The sequence below is a fragment of the Kryptolebias marmoratus genome, linkage group LG12, assembly GCF_001649575.2.
Source record: "Kryptolebias marmoratus isolate JLee-2015 linkage group LG12, ASM164957v2, whole genome shotgun sequence".
In the NCBI taxonomy this organism is placed as follows: Eukaryota; Metazoa; Chordata; class Actinopteri; order Cyprinodontiformes; family Rivulidae; genus Kryptolebias; species Kryptolebias marmoratus.
Window position 1 is genome coordinate 11,261,248 of NC_051441.1, and position 22,520 is coordinate 11,283,767.

The 22,520-nt window shown below is 42.5% G+C and overlaps 1 protein-coding gene and 1 long non-coding RNA gene across 8 annotated transcripts in view; one reads left to right on the forward strand and one right to left on the reverse strand.

Moving 5' to 3' along the window:
- The window catches only part of tex2 (testis expressed 2), a 29,377-nt gene extending 9,659 nt beyond the window's left edge, over positions 1-19,718 (forward strand). For 2 of the 7 annotated variants that reach the window (XM_017421813.3, XM_017421814.3), the window contains 11 exons: positions 6,236-8,003; positions 9,176-9,376; positions 10,600-10,963; positions 11,624-11,910; positions 13,806-13,949; positions 14,063-14,162; positions 15,264-15,384; positions 16,405-16,527; positions 16,816-17,025; positions 17,372-17,492; positions 17,893-19,718. In XM_017421813.3, coding sequence (XP_017277302.1) covers positions 6,258-8,003; positions 9,176-9,376; positions 10,600-10,963; positions 11,624-11,910; positions 13,806-13,949; positions 14,063-14,162; positions 15,264-15,384; positions 16,405-16,527; positions 16,816-17,025; positions 17,372-17,492; positions 17,893-18,021 — 3,546 coding nt within the window. In that variant the 5' untranslated portion in view covers positions 6,236-6,257 and the 3' untranslated portion in view covers positions 18,022-19,718. Of the gene's footprint in view, positions 1-6,235; positions 8,004-9,175; positions 9,377-10,599; positions 10,964-11,623; positions 11,911-13,805; positions 13,950-14,062; positions 14,163-15,263; positions 15,385-16,404; positions 16,528-16,815; positions 17,026-17,371; positions 17,493-17,892 lie in introns of those variants that run through there. The other 5 variants (XM_037978733.1, XM_017421816.3, XM_037978734.1 and 2 more) reach the window with 5 other exon arrangements.
- Positions 19,719-20,352: 634 nt separating this feature from the next.
- Positions 20,353-21,354, reverse strand: LOC108239277. Its single transcript, XR_001808711.3, has 3 exons — positions 21,116-21,354; positions 20,828-20,857; positions 20,353-20,733 (listed from the first exon to the last, which is right to left on the reverse strand). It is a non-coding gene; the product is annotated as an uncharacterized LOC108239277 (long non-coding RNA).
- Positions 21,355-22,520: the final 1,166 nt, after the last annotated feature.

A 22,520-nucleotide genomic window follows, 5' to 3' on the forward strand; every position in this document is an offset into this window, starting at 1 on the left:
TTGGGATTCCCCCGGAGGAGCTGGCCCAAGTGGCTGGGGAGAGGGAAGTCTGGGTCTCCCTGCTTAGGCTGCTGCCCCCGCGACCCGACCCCGGATAAGCGGAAGAGAATGGATGGATGGATGGATGGATGGATGGATGGATAAATTACATGATCATGAACTGTTTACTAGAACAACCAGCAATGGAAGTAATTCTCCTTCTATGGGTGAATGTGACATATTATTATTATACTGCAGATTTCAGTCATTTGGTAGTAATAATAATCAGACTGTAAGGGCTTGTTGAAGAAAAAACAGCTTTTCTAACATCACTCCTTGAAGCCAGCACCTCGCAGAACGTTTCATTCCTCTGTTTCTGCCGTTAACGACACGTCAACAGCCCCTCTGAGCTGTGATTCACGGAGACTTTAGAGCTTTTGCAGCAGGGTGCTGTGGAAAAGTTCTGAACAAATATTATCTCACCTGTTGTAGATAGGTCTTTGAACGATCTCAGTTCGGAGAGTTGTTCTGCGTCATGAGAAGCACGAGTTGCTGTAGTTTGGAGATTTATTAACTGAGCTAAGGTTTGGTGTGGTGGCAGCTGAGAGTCATTCACAGCACAGATCATGGAAGATCGCACGAGATGTGGCCTGTCAAAGCGGATATAACACCGTCATTTCTCAACAGAAGATGATCCTAGTCTAAAACTGACAGGAAATGTGGCAGGCGACAAGCATTCCTTTTAAAGAAAGCCAGGCCTTTAATTTCAGTTTGTGCTCGTCTCATCCAGGCCTTCATCTGTGGTGTGTGTGTGTGTGTGTGTGTGTGTGCAAATATCAGAAAACTCATGCTACCACAGAGGTGTGTCTCAGTTATTACCAGCCCCTCTCTGTTTCTCTGTGCAGCCTGTGTGTGTGTGTGTGTGTTTAGGTCCTATCTCTGTCTCGTTTGTCTTATCTTATTGTCGTCACTTTCCTCTTTTAGTACCAGAGTGACTCACTTTTTCCGTGACTTGCCCTCCGTTCCATTGTCGCCACTGTTGTGCTTTCTTACAAATGCTTGCTGTAATTCAAAATATTATTGTTGAAACCTGCAGTGGCAATATTAGTTGTGGTAATGTTCCTAATTTTTCTCCTTTTGTTCTGTCAGCTCAAACCTCACAAAAAAAAAACATGATTTAGCATCTTGATCACCATCATTTAAACCAAGTGTGGCCCTCAGGGGCAGTCAGAGTCCTTTGGTTGGCCAAATATAATATTGACCTGCTGGGCGTAAATGCAATATAACTGAAATGAAATGACATATCAGCGTTTGATGTATTATAGTTCAAACAGTCCTTTGTAACATAGATATTCTGATTATGATATGTATGTTTTGGATATAATATGCAGCCCTACCATCATGTCTCACCCTCTCATGGCTCTTCTGTTTGATTATATCAGACAACATCAATTATTATAGTTTGTCTTTCACCTCTATTGTTATTAGTAACCAGAGTGCAGGCTTATAAGCAATAAAAACACAAAAACCACAGCCATTCGAACACTTTATGTAGCTGTCGAGTCACAGTCTGCTACCTCATAGCAGATATATATGTGGAGTTTAGACTGAGTAGAAAAGAAATACGAATAATGTTTGTTTTAGCAAAACAAAGATGCTAGGAGATACGTTTCTCCCTGGATTTTACTGTCAGAATATTCTCATATTCTGAAAATGAACAGCCCGATTTTTAGACTAAATGTTTATTTGCTGTCCGGTCGGTAAAAGGCTGCAGCCGGGGACTGGTTTGTTTATTTAGCACGGGACAGAGAGCGCTAACAAAGACAAAACGCTGTCCTGGTTCTGCCTGAAGGAAACAAAATGGGCCCACCAGCTTGAAATCTCATCAACTCACACTCGCTGGGTTTTTATCACAGGAGCAATGTTTTACACAGTTTACCTCGCTCACTTTTTAATGTCCGCTGTAAACTTGTCCCTGCATACAATAACAGTGTTTTGTTTTTTTCCCACTTTTGAACCAGTCTGTGAACCCGTCAGCTGCATCCAGGGCTTTAGACCAGCTGCTGTAGACAGTTTATATCTGCATAATTAACAACAAATATCTGGACTAGGACTTGCTGTTCTGTGAAGGACAGTTCAGTAAAAAAAAAAATAGCTAAACCTTAATCCACATATGATTTAATTGAACATTGGTCGACAGTTCTTGGATCGTGAACAGGCACTGATCATAAAGCAGACAGCCCTGAAGACCAAAAGTCTTGTTGCAGATCTGTTGTCTTCAGACTTCAGACAGCTTTGGGTGCTCATATTTACTGCGCCTCTCAAAATAAGGACACTCAGGTAATCCTCTTGTACTCATACTCCTAGCTGATTTCTTACCCTCCATTTTTTCACCCATCAGATAAAAAAGGAAAAAAATAATTAAAATAAGGCAAAGCCCGGACCTGCCACAGTATCTGCCAGCCTCACTGTACCAGCCCTGGTTCTCTACGTGTTAACACATGTTGTGAATGTTTTTTTTAAGGCGTAGCTCTGTGTTGAGTTCATCAGCAGTGCTCTGAACAGTTGGGTAAACTCTGTTTTCAGCAGCTCATTCAGATAAGAGAACCGAGACAGGATGAGGTGAACTGTGGACCATAAATTTCCGTCTCTGGTTCAGTCGGTCTCTCCTCCTCAGCACTTTTTGATCATGTTTATTTCCCCTCTATGGCTAATTGTTATAATCCAGTAGTGTTTATTTGTTATTTGGTATGTTGGGATGGCCACTGTATGAGAATTAAATTTAGAGATTTTGGATATAGTAGTAGCTCGACCTTCAATTTTTCCACTTTCTCCAGAACCTAATTGTCTCCAACATTTGCTGTTACACTCTCTGCTCACATTCGTACATCATTCCTTTACCTTGCTGCCTTTAACCTCCCTCTCGTTCTCCTTGGTTTCCCAGGATCCTGGCTGGAGCTGATTAGAGTGGCTCTGCTTGCTTTGATTAACTGGATGAGTCTTGTGTCAGTGCCAGTCTCCTCTTCTCCTCCCCACCCTCCCCATCCTGAAGCAGCTGAATCAAACAAACACAAGGCTGTTAATAAAAGCAGGTCGTCGATGACAGGAACTAACTAAAACAATGGTTGTAATATGTTGTACTGCTTCATACAGCTTTTGTGAGCCTTGAATACAGCATAAATCTTTGTTGATATGAAAAAAATAAGGCTTTTCTGCCAGAAGTCATACTAAATGTGCCATACAACTGTACGGTTCTTGTTGTATGACTGTGGAAAGGTTATGAACGATTATCTTACCCGTTCAGATAGTTCTTTGAATGACCTCAGTTTGGAGAGATTAAGTTTAATTGTTACTGGCTTGATGAGCTATAGGCTAGTCAGAGTAAGGTTAGTTACAAAATGTGTTAGGACTAGCTTTTAGCTCATCAGTCTGGTCAAAGTTAAACTAAAGAGCTATCTACAACAGGTGAGATATTACTTGTTCATAACCTTTTTTACAGAATCCCGCTACAAGACGTTGATCCCTTTAAAGAATGCTGTGGATTATAAATCCTATTTATTCCCTCAGCTCCCTTACTTTTGGTGAGATGTATTCATTAGGACACCTTATTTGCATTGATTTGGTGTGGGATGATGCGTCTCGTTTGTCTTTCAGCTGCTCCCTGCTCAGCTGAAATCTTAGAGCCACCGTTGCTCTGCTCACCCTCTCAACCTTCACCATGTTTTAAATTGTCCTTCAGGCTTCAGGCAGAAAAACAACCACCTCCATCTCCGCGGCCCTGTCTCCCCGCTCATTTGTCTCGTCCCTCTTCCTCCCTGCACTTCACTTTTACTCCTCTTTGTCTCCCTCCTTGCCACTAGACCTTAAGTGAATTTCCTTCAAAGGTTCATCTGGGAAAGGTCTCCCGGTGCCTCGGCAGACGCCTTTGGCTTTTTAATCTTTCTTTCTGTTGCCCTGTTTTCAGAGTTTTTTCCCCCCTTCTTTCTTGTTTTTATTCAGCGTTCTCTGCCCCTAGCACAGCCATGGTGGAATCAACACACACACATACTGAAAATCACACAGAGAAAACCCACTGTGTCACAATCAAGTGAAAGGTTGACTGGGAAAGTCAAATGCTCTGTTATTTCACCCAGGCTAAATACAATCTCTGGAGATGCAGTGCCAGCCGGAGAGCCCCAGGGGATGCTGAGGCTTTCTGAGAAATCACACAGGCTAACTGCTATGCTGTTTCCCTCCATCCCTCCTTCCTTCATTATGGGCCATTTTTATCTTCATTCCAAAAGCCTGAAAGCCTTAGAGGCTGTGTTCAGCCTGTGTGTGTCTTTCTGCGCTTGTGTGTGTGTGTTTGTCTGAGTGTTTGGTAATGCTAACCAGGGGTGATGGACTCTGCATGGTGTGGACAAATAAACAGGCACCTTATAGTACTTTTAACACCCCATTATAGATTAGACTATACAGTAGATGCTACCTCACTGCTCTGATTACTAAAAAGCAACTTTGTTGTATGAATATCTCCTTTATATAGTTAGTTTTGAATTGAATGTTTTACTTTAAGATTCCAAAAAGCAGCTCAGCGAGTTAAGTGGGCGCACCTTTAGAGACCTCTCATCACAGCTGACCCCAACTTTTGTTGTCCTTTCTGGGCCCCTGCTGCTCTTAAATGCTTTAAATAGACACTCGTCTAATTGTAAGTGTTTTGGTCAAACCTTGAAAGCAACATTAAGCCCAATGCAAAATTTATGATCAGAGTCTGCGTTGAAAATGACTCTCAGCTACTACCGCATCAAATTTTAGGGCAATATCCACTGAGTTATAACTAGTTATGGTGGCCATCTTGACTTGGGTGGACTCTGAAAGTTAATCTGAAAGTTTCATTAAAATCTGTCCAATGGTTCATGAGAAAGGAGTTGACCCTAAATAGTGACAGAATTTTTAACAAAGATCTTGTGCAACCAATTTGCACTCAGAATATGTGTTATGAATCGGTCTCAGCTACTGCCTCTCCAAAATAAAGGTCAGTATCTGTAAAAGTGACTGATGTATAGCTATTTTTGTGTTTTTTAAGCTCAGTTGGTTATGGCAACCATCTTGAATGGGGTTTATTCCAAACGTTAATCAGGTGTAGATCATGTCTAAAAGAATGAAATCCTGGACGTAAGGGAGCCTCCTTCGTCAGGTGGCTGAGCTCAGATGGTGAGAGGAGCTTTGCCATCTGGGAGGACTTCAGCGTAGAAGCGCTGCTCCTCTGCATCGAAAGGAGTCAGCTGAGGTGGTTCAAGCATCACAATCAGATGCTTCCTGGTCGCCTCCCTCTGGAGGTTTTCTGGGCACGTCCTGGAGACAAGGATTTCATGTTTTTTGTCATGATCCAAATCTCATGACAACGAATGAGGGTTGAAATGATTCAATAAATCAAGAGCTTTACCTTTCAGCTCAGCTTCTGTTTTACCACGACAGACCAGACAAACACCCTGATTACTGCAGACTTGCTGGAGTGATTATATTTAATCCTTTCTGGCCTAGAAATGCCTTGTGGTTGCTGGGGAGAGAGATGTACGAGTATTCTGGGATGGATGGATGACCTGAAGTCTCACTTTCTGTTGGGTTTGCTGTTTTTGGAGCCAGATGTATCCATATTTGTACAAGGGTTGGGAATAGAGAACTGAAATCTATGTCTATTCAGCTCCTAATATCACAGTTTACAACGCAAACAATCCAAGAAAACGCTTGGATAGACCATTTGGGTAGTAATAGATACAGGCCAAAGGCGAAGTATTGTAAAAGGTTATCTTATAATGACTTTATTATCAACTGCAGCAGCCAGTCTTGTATTTTATGCTTTCTGGCTCCTTTGGAAGGTGGAGCAAACTACAGCTGAAAGCTTGATGAACTTTCTCTTAAAACCAAATTTGTTTTGAAGTAACCCATTAATCATGCTGCTGTAGTGAGCTAAGTGATTGAGTTTTAGGCGAGTAAGCTAGAGAAAGAGACCTGACCCAGCGTGCCAGGTTCATCTTTACCTAATGAGGGCTAATAAGTCGAGCAGCAAGGACATACCTTTCCATTCAACTCACATTAGGATGAATGGAGGGCAAGACTTCTCTTTTCTGTCCGAGACGAGTATTCAGAGCATGAAGCCGTCTCAACACGTCCTTTACTACTTCTCACCTCTCTATACTTGCTCTAATGTGTTGTACCATTGATTCGGTGTTTTCATTAACAGTGTTGCTCCGCTGTCTCCATGTGTCTCTTTCAGGCTGTGAACCCTGTGCAGGGTGATGATGAGCACTCAGGGCAGCAGCAGCAGAAAAGGAAGTGGCCAGCATGCTGACACTCCGCCCCCACGTCACCCGTCTGGACCCAAGCTGCAGGTGCAGCGTTCTCACTCTCGAGACACCATCACCATACATTTCTCCGCTCTGGGGAAGGAGGAGGAAGACGATGACGAAGAGCTCTATGGGGTACCTGTGGGGTCTGCTGCTCCTAAATCTGTTCTTGATGGCGTAGAGGGACCTCAGGTTCGAGCGACAGGGACCGATGACCAATATGTCGCCAAAGGTTTGGAGGCAAAGGAGGAGCTACTGTTTGAATCTTCCGATGTGGAAGCTTCTTCTGGGGCTGCTGTACTGCCTGTTTCATCCACCACCCTGTCTTTGCAGCCATCGGACACCCATCTACACACACCTTCCCATGCTATGTCTATTACCTCTGTCTCTGCCCACTCCCACTTAAGCTCCACCCCTCCCACCAGCTCCTCCTGGCCCTCTGATCGACCAGCCCAGCTCCCGCCTACAAGTTCCAGCTCCTCTTCCCCCTGCAAGTCCGGAGCAATGTCGACCTCCCAGCCTTTTCTCAGCCTCGTTAGGTCTCTGTCAAATGACGTAGACTCTCGAGAAGCCGCTCCTGCAGCCACCACCATCGTTCCACAACACGCACGACACAGACACTTAATGAAATCTTTTGTTAAGTCTCTGTCGACGGACACTTCCAGGCCCGAACACCAGGAAGGGCCTCTTCATCACCACCCTCAACATCCTCAGCAAGTGCAGCCATCCCATCGGACTCCACCTCGCAACATGCAGCTCTTCAAGCAGTTCTCCCAGCCCCGGTTATCTTCCTGCCCCGTCGCAGTCACTCAGTCAGGCGGAGACTCCAAAACAGCCCCGTCCTCCCCCATTATGTCTCCAGATGGAAGGTCCTTCTTCAAAGTCCAAGAGGTGGAGGCCAAGATAGAAGACACCAAGCGGCGATTGTCAGAAGTGATGTCAGATCCTTTGCAGCTTTTTAGTAAGATTATGGGGGACGAGACTGGCGGAGGAGCTGCTGGAAGCGCTGCCCATCGTGCCAAATTGCTCTCCTCCAGTGCATCAGAGCTCAGTGGAGTGACAGCGGTAAATGGACACACGGAAGCTAACAACAACTACAGCATTAAGGAGGAAGGTGCTGAAGGAGACGAAGATGAAGAAACCCCTACAGAAAAGGGCCATGATTCTAATTTTTTCTCTTTCCCGTCACTATCACTAGCGCCATCTTTCAATCAGACCTCATCATCCACTCTCCACAAGTCTCCTTCTCTCACGCTGGGACGCTGCTCGATGTCGGCACTCACCGCTCGACAGGAAGACGAGGACTTCTGTGAACTGTACAGTGAGGACTTCGAGGTGTGTACCGACACAGAGACGCCAGACGGGGACAGATCCATTTCCCAGCAGCCCCATACTGGCAGCACTGGTTTGTGTAGTGAACTTGATGTAGAGGATGAGAGGTTGGAGGAGGAAGTGGAGAATGTGCCTGTGACTGGCCTTGTCTTCTTAACACAGCTGGTGTATTGGTATTTAGTCCTTCCAGTGCCTCCGTGTGTTTGCGCTGTGGTGCATGGGATTGTAGCTGGGTTCATGCTGGCCCTGCTGGTCCTTTGGCTGTCTTCACCTCGACACTCCTCTTCAGGGACCAGAACGCTGCAAAGAAGGAAAGATCAGTGGATTTTTTCCCAGGTGGATGTCAAAGAACCAGAAATATTCAAGGTGAGACGAACCGTAACGATCAGGGGGTGGCAGTATTTTGGTTCCAGAGGGGCAACTCTGTCAAACCCAACATCTCAGCATTCAAAACTTTACAAAAAAAGAAAACTACTGACCTTACCAGTCTGTAAAATAAGGCTTTGAGACCATCTAAGATGTTTAATTTAGATTTTGTTGTAAGATGCCGCAGCATTCTTTTGTAAAATAATCATTTTCATGAATTTTGGTTGTTTTGTTTTACATTTGAGCACATGGAGTTCCATTTGGAGGTTGTTCAGCGGCCACTTCGGTCCTGAGGACCATTGTTTCCCCATGTGTGACTTAGACAATTCCCTGTTTTTATTGAAGACTGAGTTTTTTATGCAGGAGCCAAGCCGTTACAGCAGGGAGTCTTATGGCCAAAGGGCACAGATGTTCCCCCTAAAAAAGGAGTTCTGCAGTTGTACAGAATGTGGTACATTCATATGAATTACAAACCTTACAGCAAACATTAGCAGCAGAACATTAGCGACAAATGTTTCCCACTTTTTCTCTTTCTAACGGAATCCTTTACATCCAATTCTTATACTGTATTGTTTAAAATCTGCACTGAAACCTTTCAGAGATAACCTTAAGCATTTAATTGAACAGTAAGTGGTTCTTTTGGGGCTTTTTTTTTTACATTGTATGTTCAAAAACTGAAAACCAAATCCACCAAAAGGACAGGCTGTTCTGCCCCCCTGCAAATGCCACAGAAGCACCAGCTGCCACACCAGATGACTGAATTCACAAAACAAGAATTCGTGTCCTTTTTGTGTTAATTTTTTCATGTCAAATTAATATTTTGGATGAACTTTATTTTTGCGAGTGGCATGAAGCAGAATGAATATCATTGTACATTTTCGATTTGCATAACTTTAATCTAATCTTACAATCTTAAAATGTAATCCCACGAGACGAGCCTAAAATCATTGTTCAACCAATATCTTGAGGATCTGAGGCAATGCCAGAAGCACAAAATGAAACGAGCGCTGCTTGAGCTCACAAACACGTCAGTGAACGCAGTTTATTGCCGTTTCTACAAACTCAAGTTGGAACTGAGTGCAGCGGCTAAAAAACATGTAAAGAAAATCCAGAAGTGCCTTCATCTGTATCACCGAACTAATTGACTTCTTCTCCTCCCCTCAATCTCTCAGGGCTGGATGAATGAGATCCACAGCTACGACCCGGAGATGTACCACGCCACCCTGACCCACTCTGTTTACGTCCGGTTGGAGGGCTCCGTCCTGCGTCTGTCCAAGCCCAACCGGAACATTTCCCGCCGTGCCGCACACAATGAGCCTAAACCCGACGTCACTTACATCAGCCAGAAGATATACGATCTGACCGACAGCAGGGTGAGGCGGCTTGTGAAAGCATGCGGGTCATGAGAAGACGTTTCTTATTCTTGTGAAACATGGTTCTGCATGTAAAAAAAGATGAGATGGTTATGTATGACTCGGGTGTTTCTGTGCTTAACGATCGACTGAATAGTCGCATCAAACACATGTTGTATCATACAATAGTTTTATTAGAATTATGCTCATCCTCTGGCTTACTCAAGTGTCTTTTCACAATGGATCTTCACGAGTGTTACCAACCAAACAACGCCGGGCAGAATAAAAGTGCAATGCCACTGTCTGTGTCGGCTTAACATAAAATGCATAAACTAAAAATGAAAAGAGTCATTCCTGCATTTTAAAAATCCAAGACTAACAGCGAATTCAGACCGTTTTTATTATTAAGCACGACTCAGCTTTTTTTTTTTTTTTCGAAAAGAGCCTTTCAAACACAAGTGCACCTCAAAGTGATTTACAAGGCCAAAGCACAAGGTAGAAATAAATAAAAGATTAAAAGAAGAAAAAGTGAATAACAGTAAATAGACAAAAATGTTGAGGTAAAAGACAAGTAAAAAGTGGATGAAAACAGCACAGGAAACAAGTGGTGCAAAACGGATTTTTGTGACTAAAAGATGGGATTTTGACATTTAAATACAAAAGATGTTTTTCTTTTTTTTACATTTTGTTGACAGGTTATTCAAAATAGAATTCATAGGCAAATAAAAAACCTATATTGGTTAAATATAAACATTTTATTGTAAAGCCTTAACCAATCTATGAAACACAGTGAGAGCAGTATCATGGTTTGGGCCTGCACTGCTTTATTTGGATTAGAGTGGTTTGCTGTCATTATTTCTGAAATATATCCCTGGGTTTAAGGGAAAATGTCATGAGATCTATTCAGAAGGTTCAATTTAAAAGGTCATAAAGCAGAACAACAACCCAAAAGCGCAATTTGTTCCACTTAAAAATGTTTAAAGAGTAAAGTTAATGCTGTATAAAGGTTAGGTCAAAGTGCTGATCACAGACTAATAAAAATGTAACAGGACATAGAGCTCTAAGTTCATGTGAGGGAACTCCACAGTATCCAACAGCTGAAGGAGTTCTGTGAAGAAAAATAGGCTAAAATGAAAACATATTTAAAAAAATAAAATCATATTCATGTATTCTTTGCTGTTACCGTCAGCGTGATCTCTGCCAGAAGGTTTTACGTCGCTGAGCTCAGTTTGTTCACCCCGCAGATCTACCTGATGCCCCAGAGCTTGGCCAGGAAGAGAGTCTGGAACAAGAAGTACCCCATCTGCATCGAACTGGCCAAGCAGGATGACTTCATGTCAAAGGCACAGGGAGAAAAGTCTGAAGCCGGGGAGGAGAAATCAGCAGGGCTGGCCGAGAAGGTGGAGCGGACTGACAAGGCCGAGAGATCCGAAGGCTCGGCGTCAGTGGAGGAACCCAAACGACCAGCCACCGGAAGAGCGGATCTGACGATCTATTTGTTCGGGAGGACCGGTCGGGAAAAGGAGGAATGGTTTCGCAGATTTCTCCAGGCGTCCCAAATGAAGTCGGAGGGGAGAGGTGGCGGCCTGTCTGGCATCTGCAAGAGTGGTGAGTACCACACACCCTCACAGCTCGAGGTGTGAACTTTTTTTTTCTGTGTATTTAGGGATCCTGCACACTTTTTTATTTGCAGAGTCAGTATAACCGTTCTTTGGAGTAGTGTACAACCATCAGATCTGTGCTTAAGCCTCAGCTTAGGGACTGCCAATCCCTTCAACTGAGTGAACAGTTGAGTGTGAAGGGGTCAGCAGGATTACATGCACAGAGAGGCAGCATATTATAGCACTGGTCTCAACTGGGGGATATAAACCTGAGAGGATAAGACTCTGTACAATAAGAAACACTGGCAATGTGTTGGTCCAGTGATAAAAGCAGCACAAGGTGGACGGGATCACTCTGAAGACGGTTTAAATATTAAGCTGCTTAGCAAACATACACAATAATTATGTTAACTATGTTCAGTGAAAATACAGAGCAGATACTTATACCCCAATTCCAAAAAAGTTGGGATTCTATGTAAAAAGTAAAAAGGGACAGGGCCGTGTTTACCACTGGATTGTTGCTGTAAATCTCCAAGGCTTCCTAAAGTCCTAAGCATGCATCATGTATTAAAGAATGGATTGACTGGGGTCTTGCTCATACATAATTTGTATGACCCTCACCGCTGTTTTTTTCTTCCCATCCTTCTTTTCTCACCTCCTCTTCTAGCCTTCTTGCCCTCCCACAGCCGCAGTGGCAGCATCCCGTCTGCCGGAGGCCCGGAGGCTGACAGCAGGAGCAGCAGGGGAAGCCAGGAGGAGCTGTCTCAGCCCAGACACAGAGAGGCCGCCGCTCCTCTCTCCTGTGGTCCTGCTGGAGGGACGAAGCAGAAGATGCTGTTGGATTATAACATCTACATGGCCAAATACGTTAACCCTCAGGCAGCACCGGGAAGCCCGAGCGGCGCTGACAGCCCTGAGCACAGCCCAGAGAGCAGCCCCAAAACTACCAAAAAGGTATGAGACAGATGAGTCACTGCTAGGCTAAACAACAACCATAAACCACAGCATCCATCCATCCATCCATCCATCCATCCATCCATCCATCCATCCATCCATCCATCCATCCATCCATCCATCCATCCATCCATCCATCCATCCGTCCATCCGTCCATCCGTCCATATCCATCCACTGGGGAGCTGGTGCCTATAACAGCAAAAAAAAGACATTTTCTTAAACATTTTTGCAATCTCCATCTTATTAAACTCCGACATACAGATTAGATGGAGCTGACAGACTTGTCCTCAGACATAGTTTGTTCAAAAACAAACCAACAGGACATGTTATATCACCTATAACTGCTTTTAGCTTTTGTTTTAGCTAACACAAAGAGGTGGAGTTCCTGGATTGTTGTAATTTGCGTGTTAGACGTCTTCTTTTGGCTTCTAATGACTCTGGTGCCTTCATCAAAAGGTGTGCTCAAAACATGAACATCATGCCTCGTGCATGCAGTACATGTGCAATGGGCTCTTCTTGAAAATGCTCGCTTACATCACTGGGGTCCTCTATCACCATGGTAACAAAAACTACAGGTATGAGGCACCTGCAGTTTGTTTGGAGATTTGCAGCCAAGGAGTTCTCACTGACACTTTCACGAACCGGCTGTTAACGGACGGCAGCAGGCTTACCGAAGTGATTAGCAGTGTCGCCTCACGAATGGAAGGCATTTCCTGTGTCTGTGCAGCTTCTCTTTGTGTGCGCCACAATCTAATTCTGCCCATTTGTTGGTAGTTTGAGTGTGTTAGCGTGCGTGCCTGTTTCTCTTGGACAGGTGGCAGACCTCGACAACCCCACACACATCAATCAGCAGTTAAAAAAAGGAACAGATTTGCTTGAATTAAGAATACACACAATGTGTTTTAATATAATCAACCCATACTATGATTAAAGGCCTTGCATGCCTTGAAGGAATGCATATCACCCGCTGCCTTTAATGCCAGAGTTTTAAACTAAGAAATGACAAACCTCTAAAATAATATTATGAGTATGTGTTGGGGATGACTCTCTGCTACTACGATGCAGCATTTTAGCTCAGTATCTAAAAAGTTGATAGAGTGGTTCATGAGATATTTTGCTAACAGACAGGCTAACATGCACACAGGCAGAAACACCTGGCTTTTATATTTTAGTGTCTGGCGAAAAAAAGAAGTTTTGTTAGTTTATCATAAATATAAAAGGTGCTTTTAAAACTCTTAGTTACCATACACAACATTTCAGAAAGAAGAGAAGGACTATGTGTTAAAGTTTAGTTTTTATACCTTATAATTATCATAAATAAAACAATTTAAACATCTCCAAATGCTCTAGTTTCTCTCCTTTGCCTTTTACATAAAAACATAGAATGCCCAAGACAGGAAGAGCAGCCTCAGAAAGAACAAAACAAACCCTAAAGACAGACATGCTCTTCTACATATCACGTGCTGTTTGGAAAAGACGAGCTGGGATGGAGGTGGGGAGCAGAGCAGAGGAGCAGCAAAGGTTGGCCGGCTGAAGCAGTTTAAATGGAGACCTCTGTGATAAATGGACTTTGACTGCCTATAGGGGAAGTGACTGATCAATCAGCCGATGTGGGCGAACGTTGAGATCAAATGATGTGTGGGCAGATATAAGGCCAGAGCTCGAGCCTGTGGCCTCGGAGCTAAACCCAAAATGCCTTCACATCACGCACACTATCTGAACACCACAAAGCAGGTCAAGAGGTGGCCCCACTAAAGAAACAAAACAAAAACAGGGAAATAAACGGAGCGTGGATGAATCTAAAGTCTGTTACAGAAGGTTATAATAACTGATCTAAATCTATTACGCTCACTTATGTCAAGAAAATGAGAGCTGCTGTGTGCGTGTCCCTCAGTTACGCAGGAGTTCAGAGGAGACCGCAGAGCCCGAGGCCTGGGTCAACGCTTTTCTGGGAAGGATATTCTGGGACTTTCTGAGGGAGAAGTACTGGGCCAACGTGGTCTCCAAAAAGATCCAGATGAAGCTCAGTAAGATCAGGGTGAGAAGCAGCACCAGCTTGCAGCAAGAAACACATCAGAAATGCTTTCATTTCACGACTCTGTTGGTTTGTTGCTTCTGCTCACGTCTTCTAAGCCGACCTCTGTGTTTCAGCTGCCGTACGTGATGAACGAGCTGACCCTGACGGAGCTGGATATGGGATTTTCTACTCCTAAGATCCTCCGTGCCTCCAAACCATGGGTGGACCACCAAGGTGAGGGGAGGAATTACAATAAAGATGTCATGTTTTTTGCCGTTTCTTCTCAACCACGTGCTCACCTTTCTGCTGTTTGCTCTTCACCTCAGTGGACTGGAATATTTTCTCTCGTCCTGTCTCCTCTGCAGTCTGCTCTTCTTGTCTGCGTGGCTTGCAGCATTAAGCCACAGTAATTAAACTTCACATCTCGGTTTCCCTCATACTTTAATGGGACACTGACTCACATTTGAGCCTCAGCTGAGAGACTCATGGAGACGACACAAACTTCTAAGACATCTTAATTCCTATGTAGTGGACTGGATTGGGAAGAAAATTAGAAAAGCTTAAGAAGAGTGGACACATTTTATGTTTTTGCTTAAATTGCAATAGACAGGCGCTGCTGCAGATTTGCCTTAATTTAAAAGGAATGTTCAGAGTTTAATTGAAGAGAAGCAGACACGGTGATGACATCGTATTGCTGGTTGTTTTTCAGCTGAAGGAAGTTGTAACGAGTCGTTCTCCTGTCAGACACGTTTCCACACCATCTACAGTGCTGCTGATGAGTGCGTTTTGTCTTGCACAGCTACAGATATGTACCAACAATACAAACTGTGAATCAGCAGATGATTCCAGCGCGGGGTTAACCGCGGAGCAAGGATATCTCAGGACGTTGTGTAAAATGTAAACAAAAACAAAGCGCTGCCACTTATAGTAGATTTTAGTATTTTTGACATCTCAGACTAGCATTCCTTGCAGACGTGCATACGCTGAAGCTTTAAACGAAGGTCCCATGTGATCTGTTAGCACATCTGGGCTGCAGACAAAAACAGTTTGGCGTCTGGATTTTATTTTCATTACTGAGCTATAGAGAGTGCAGCATGTGCACCTAACAATGAGAGTGATGTGGAAACTGGAAGTCTTCCATCAGCTGATAAGCAGAGTTGACCTTTTTCTGTTTGCAACAGGAAAGGTCAACTTCCTGCCTCGAATCAATGAAATACCAGGCAGAAGACTCTTCATTTAAAAAGGAGCTGTGTTCAGAATGTCTGCCTGTGAAGTGGATTTATCTGGTACTGATAATTGAGATATAATACCTCCTCTCTCTTTTTGTCCCTGCAGGGCTGTGGTTTGATCTGGAGGTGTCCTACACGGGCTCCTTCCTCATGACGCTCGAGACCAAGCTGAACCTGGCCCGTCTGGGGAAAGAAGGCGAGGGACTCGGGGAGCACGGGAAAGAATGGTGAGAAATAATCTTCTCCTTAATGTGTTCACAGCGTTTAAGGGGATAGTGGAAGTGATGTTCTGTCAAGTAGTTACCAATAATTAGTACCTTATCAGCCGTGACATCAGTTATAAAGCATGAAGTATAGAAAAATAGGGCAGAAATCTCTATCCAAGCTGCATTAAAACTCTACTCTTTTTCATGATACCGTTAGTTTAGTCTGCTGCTCTTTTTTCAACCAAACAACATCCATATTACTACGTGAATGTGTGTGTGCTGAGGCTGTGAATGAATCCGTCTGCCATGAGTTGAGTAAACCTTTGGACTGACGAGACGTGAAGTCAGGCGGATTGATGCATTCGCAGCCTCAGCACCATCTGTGTTCACACGGTCGCTGTTTCAAACACATTCGTGTCGTGATGCACAGTGTTCAGTTGAGAAAACAGCAAAACAAATAGTGTCATGGAAACTTGTAGAGGTCTATTATTAGCTAATGGAGCGCTCTTTCACGTGGTTATGTTGTTTTTGAGAAGGAGCTGTTTTATAAGCCTGGAAAACAATAAAAAAAACAGGGCTAAATGGTTATTAGATTAGCCTGGAGGAGGACTTCTGCTCTTTCCGCCACACTCTGCTCTAAGGCTGATAAGGTACTGATGGGCGCCTGATTATGTGATAAATTGGAAGGAAAATCAAGTTTTCATGTGTGTGTCTTTCACAATCCAACACTTTTTTAATGTTGGCTTTTCCTACCCCTCTCTTCATTTTACTAATCTGCCTCCGATCATGGATTTGTCCAACAAATGGTGAGTTTGGGAGTGAATGCCTACAACTGCCTGTCACAAAAACAATAAATCTGGTTTTGCTTTTGAATTACTGGATCTTACGTTGAGTGAATCAGAGGAGTTTGAGTGCCTATAATTTATTTCCGTGGCAATAGATTTAATGGGAATTAGTACTGGTTGTTTAATGTTTTGTGCAAAGCTGTCCAGGCCTGGATTTGCTACAGTAATGTGTTTATGTGTGTGCACGGGGGGACAGGCCAAGGCCGCGGACGTACTGTCTGGCGGACAGCGACGAGGAGTCATCCAGTGCTGGCTCATCAGACGAGGAGGATCCCCCTGAGCTGCTCAGTGACAAGCCCAGTCTGCCTGCGTCCGAGGGGTGAGCGCACGTCTCATTACCACAGCATCATCGTGTACAGTACCTGAACTGAAAATCGGCATCAGATTAACACTGATGTGCTGAAGAGGAATTTTCTGCCCCCGAGGTCCATCCTCCACCCACTCAGCCCCGCATGTTTCAAGGCTTGCTGCTGATTTAATGCATCAGCCAGTCACTCCACCTCCCTCCCTCTCCATCGTCAGTGCTGAGTAGCAGGAGATGCTGTTATGAATAAATGATGAACCTGACTCACTCCTTGTCTCCCCCTCTCCCTCTCCGTTCCTGTAGCTACGTAGGAGGCCACAGGCCCAGCAAGATCATGCGCTTCGTGGACAAGATTGCCAAGTCCAAGTACTTCCAGAAGGCCACGGAGACGGAGTTCATTAAGAAGAAGATGGAGGAGGTGGCCAACACACCCCTGCTGCTCACTGTGGAGGTGCAGGAGTGCCGGGGGACGCTGGCTGTCAACATCCCACCTCCACCCACGGACAGGATATGGTACGGTCAGGAGTGTGCCCAAATATATATATATATATATATATATATATATATAATAAATAAAACAGATTTCTGTGAGCTGTGGATGTGGAGGAACCCTGGCTGGAGAATAAAACACTGCGCCCTCTGCTGGTCATAAACTGCAAACTACAAATCTTAATTCATGAAATAAATTCCTAAGAAATGAAAGCAGGAAAATAAAATGTAAACACAACAGAAACCTCTAGCCAAAAAGTGATCACCTGCAGGAATAAAAGTCTGTTCTGAGCTGAGTTTAAAGTTGTCATGCATGATTAGAAGTAAGAGCACGCCATGTTTACTCTGAATGTGTCGTCTTGACCTTCAGGTATGGTTTCCGGAGTCCTCCCCACCTGGAGCTGAAAGCGCGGCCCAAACTGGGTGAGAGGGAGGTCACTCTGGTTCACGTGACGGAGTGGATCGAGAAGAAGTTGGATCAGGAGTTCCAGGTGCTTATTTCTGCATGACTAAGAAGCTGAGACCTTACTGAACGTGAACAGAGAGCAGAGAGTTTAGGACTAATTTATGAGCAGACATGTACGTGCTGTGAAAAGCTGTGTCCGTGTCGCTCATCCTGACCGGGGTAATGACACATCTGATGCGCCTGACAGCTGCAGCAGCCTCTGTTAGGTCTGCCACACAGCTGCAGTCATCTCTGCCTGACTTCTCTGGGGGTGTTATTATGTACCTCCCCCTCCGTATGCCTCTAGGAAAATATGGTTATCAGTTGTGAGTAAAAGTAAAAATCTGGTTTATGAAAAACTTGGGTCAGTTTTTCTTTTTTTTTGTTTGAGCATGAAGACATTTGTCTCCCCCATTACCTCAAACAGTATCTTTCTCTTCCTGCAGAAAATATTTGTGATGCCAAACATGGACGACATATGGCTACCCATAATGCACTCTGCCATGGACACGCGCTCCAATGCCAACTTGGCGACCGTGACAAACGATGCCTTGAAGGAGCCAGAGCTCCAGTAGTCTGAGGTCTCCAACGGGAAGTCTGCAGCTCAACGTGTGCAATGAACAGAAGAAAAACAGGTGCAGCCACAGAGCCAGACGACTTCGACACGTTTTTTTTTTTAAATCTATACTTCAGACTTGTCCTTCTGAGTCATGACATGCGTTCTCAGACGAGCGCGCTCCGATTTGTGGTCACCAGGAGCAGGAGAGCGGAGCGAAGTTGAGACAAATAGCGAGTCGCTCTCATGAAACACAATATGAGGGGACAATAGGACTATTCGCCACAAATAGCCATTCGAGTCAACTAGAGGAACCATAATACCTGTGATGTACAGCTGTACCAAACATGATACTTGTACAGTGTAATTTGATTTGTGTGTGTGACGTTCTCAGTCCAGTTTTATTTGTTGCTAAAACTAGCGTTACCCAGAACTCTGTGGCCACTGTTGAAGACTGTTGTACAACGAAACAACACTAGAATCTGCTGATGATTTAGCCAAAAGCCACAACACATGTAAAGGGATAATTAGAGGTTTTTTTTTTAAAGTGGCGTTCTGTGGAGTTGTTCTCAGTAATTCATATTTTACCTACAGCAGAAACTTCTATGATAGGTTTTGGAAGACGTTAGCTCATCTACTGACTGATATGTTTGATGGAGATGTTTTAGGACTTCAGGAATCTGCTTTGGAGCTGGCCCCGCTCAGACCATTAGCTGCTCGACTTTCTAAACCTGTAACAGCTGAGCGATTTCTGCTGCAGGTAAGATACTGATAACTCCACAGAACACCACTTCAAAGCAAGAAAAAAAAAGGACCTAACTATTACTTTAACTCATATTTATTTCATACCGCCACCTTTTATCAGCTTCACACACTGCTGCAAACCAGTCATTAAAACACACCACGGACTGTCCTGTCGGTGTGTTTCAGTGAATGGTGCTAAAATTGACCGTAGAAGGATTATATATATATATGAATATAAAAAAGCTCTCTGCGAACACAGTGGCTCATTAATCTGTAGGTTTCTTGAATGTACGTCAGCTCAGTCCCTGACAACATGCTTCTAAGCAGCAGATTTCATGCTATGTTCAGAGTTGAGAAAAAGTAATATGTTTTTTAAATCTTTATTGCCAAAGGTAATGTATTGGGGGACAAATAAACCAATCGGGTAAATAATAAGACTTTCTGCTCTCCTGTAATGTACAGTAATTTTAATAATTGCAGAAGACGCAGGAAGAGACTGAAACCCTCCAACACACAGACCTAGAATTTGTTGTTAAAATAAAATCGTTTTTTTCTGAAATAAACAGCATTCTGGATATTAGCCATATTGATTTATTTCTTGCTGTCAGCAGAGTTCCAGCTGTTTTGTCGCATTATTTGATTTGCTGTTGTGCGTTGTACGTGTTGAAGAGCAACACCACCTGTCTGCTTCAGAGGTGACGTTCTGATGTGTGTTGGTTAGCGTATGAGGCAGAAAGTGCCTTTAAAATAATCAAACATTCCTTCATAATGAGTCACCTCGTTTCCTGAATTGATTCAGGAAGTGTCCGTGTGCCATTGCCGTCTGTCTGTTCGGACATGCCCTTCGCTTTCAGCCTTTTCTTTCATTCGCAGTGAAGACAATATTCTAAATTGCTGTTCCGTTCAGTAAAATTGCAGAATGTTATTGTTCCGTTTGTTGTGGGTTAATAAAACCATTTACTTGGAAAAAAAGATTTGAGATCTCTTAAATATCCAATTAATGTGGATTTACATTAGGCTTTATTTTAATAATTCAGGAAGCTGGCCATCCTCTGTGCAACTCTGCAAAAACATCCAAATTCAAGGCCTAGCATTCTTTGCAGGAATGCATATCACCCGCTGCCTTTCAGCCTAGTTGTAGACTCAGATCATCTATTATTATATATATTGAGAAATAGGTTTTAGCCATTCTTGTTTTTTAAGCTCAGTTAACTGCGGCAGCCATCTTGTAGTGGGTTGACACCAAAAGTTAATCAGTTGTAGACGTACATCCAATAATTATAGTTTCATTAAAACCTAGCCTGTGGTTCATGAGCTATTTTTCTAACACACACACACAGGCAGAAACATCCTTTCAGCTCCAGCAGTGGGTGATAAGATCATCATGTAACATTAAAACATGTGATCAGGTTAAGGTGTTAATCAGGCACTAATTTTAATGGAAATCTTGCCATTTTGTCCATTTTTGCCGGAAGCAAAATGTTACTTGACCAGAACTAATTTTACTCTGTCTTTGAGTTTTGTAGACTAATTTAGAAAAATAAAATTTTTTAAAATGACCAAACATCCAAGGGGTAAGTCTAAGCAATGGAACTCAAAATAGGGGTCTATTAAAACTTTACTAATCTTTATTTATGGACATTACAAAAGATTACAAGTTTCTAATGCACATTTTCCTGTCCTAACATTCATGACGTATTCACAGTTGTGCCTTGCTTTAAAAAGGAAACTTAGGAAAACTGCTAAGAAACCCCAGTTATGACAAGACTGATGTGATCTTGCACCAAATCTTGATGTGTGAAAATGGCAAGGGGAAACTGCCATTCCACTTCAGATAGTGCATCAAACATATTTAGTAAAATGTTTTCAAAAGACAACAAAAAAACTAGCCAAAAGTAGGTGGAATCTTTTATTAATGATTTACATTTGTTCAATAAGACAAAAAACTGGTCATTGGTCGGGGTGTCTGCGTCTTGAGCATCACAACCTAAAAAACAAACAAACAGGAAAAACAACAATGAATGTGAGTTCAGTCAAAACTTCATAAAAAGGCTGTTTAACTTCATCAGGAGAATACTTACATTATAAAGAGCTACATCCAGATTCAGCTCCTGCGTGAAAATACAGAACATTTGAGTTAATTTATTAATGCCAACTTATTTTTTTACGAATTTCTTAAATGTTGCAGATTCACGTCAGAATTAATGTCGACTTCATTTGAACATCAGAAGTCTAACGCATTAAAATTCATCACTCATAATCCAAAAGCAGACTAATGTCACTACGGAGCATTAAAGGAATCTGCATCTGTGTAAACATATATAAGAATAGTTATTTTTGTGGTCTGATATTGCGTTAGAAACCCTTACCTGCAGGCCTCCTGGACACGCTGCGGCCACGTGAGACGCTTTAAAGTGCGCAAATTTAACATACGCAAATATTATTTTCTCTGAAGTGACGTAAAGACACATTTACTGGAAAAAAATGTACGAAAATAGCTCGACGCACACAGAATATACAAGTTTCTTTTAAATACTAAGGTATAACTAGAGGCCACGCGCTTCTTCAACTGCAGAGCTCAGGCAGAAAATGTCTCCCGGAAGTAAAAGAGAATCTTTTATAGCACATCCGTGTCAGCGGGTCTGCTCTCATTGGTCCAGGAGGTCGATGGTCTATGGCAAGCCGGTTTATCATATAATTGTCAGACAGGACATTCAAAGCCTAGATCTACAACTCAGTTCTTCCAAGTAAATATGAACTTTTTTCCAATTCACAATCAACATTTTAAATACCAGATAACTCTAAATAAGAGAGTACAGTCCGATTGTGAATAGTTGCAAGTTTCATTTTAGATATTTAAAGTAAAATTTAAAAGAATCCAGATATTTATGATATAAATTTGAATATCCAGCCACTCAACAAAGAAGTCTAACTTTATCCCTTCACCACTTTGTACCCACACTTTTGTGATTACATGTTGTCTCTTCATAACCTTTATTTCTACAGGTTGTTAGAGTTTGGTTAAAATACTGATTACTGAGAACGGATCTGTTTGTGTCTCTTGTGTTAACGACGGCACAAATGTGGCTATAAATAAACATTTTTTTCTAAATGTTCATCTCCATTATTCATCAAACATTTAACAACCAAAAGAAACAAACCGCTATGATGAAGAGGCAAAGAAACCTGGAAACCTGACACATTTCTTTCCAACTAACAGGACAACTGAGATATCTGAAATATTGATGGTGTGTTAGGAATCTTAAATTTTCTTTTTAATGAGGAAAAAAACTAAATGTGGATGTTTGCCCACAGAATATTAAAACAGCTACTTAAAGTCCAAAAGTTTAGTTTCTTGTTTTAAAAATATTTTTTGTTGCGTTTTTACTAATACAGTCTTAGTTGTAAAGACATATATTTTAAATTAGTAAACATGTTATTTTATATATATGAAAACCCATTTCTGCAACAAGGACATTATTGTGATGCTTTGTCATATTTAAAAGATGCTAAATCATCATTTTTTATGCTTATAATGATATAATATTTAATTTCTATGAGAAAGAATAAGTTATAATTATGAAATACTAAAACAAAATATAACTTAGCATCTAATTTTGAGACGCTAAGTCTTAATTATGAGATGCTAATACATAATTTAGTGACGCTAAATCATCATTTGTATTGCAAAATCATAATAATGAGGTGCTATATCATAATTTTGATTTGGTGTCTCATAATTATGAGGCACCAAGTCTTTCATATATCTTTCAT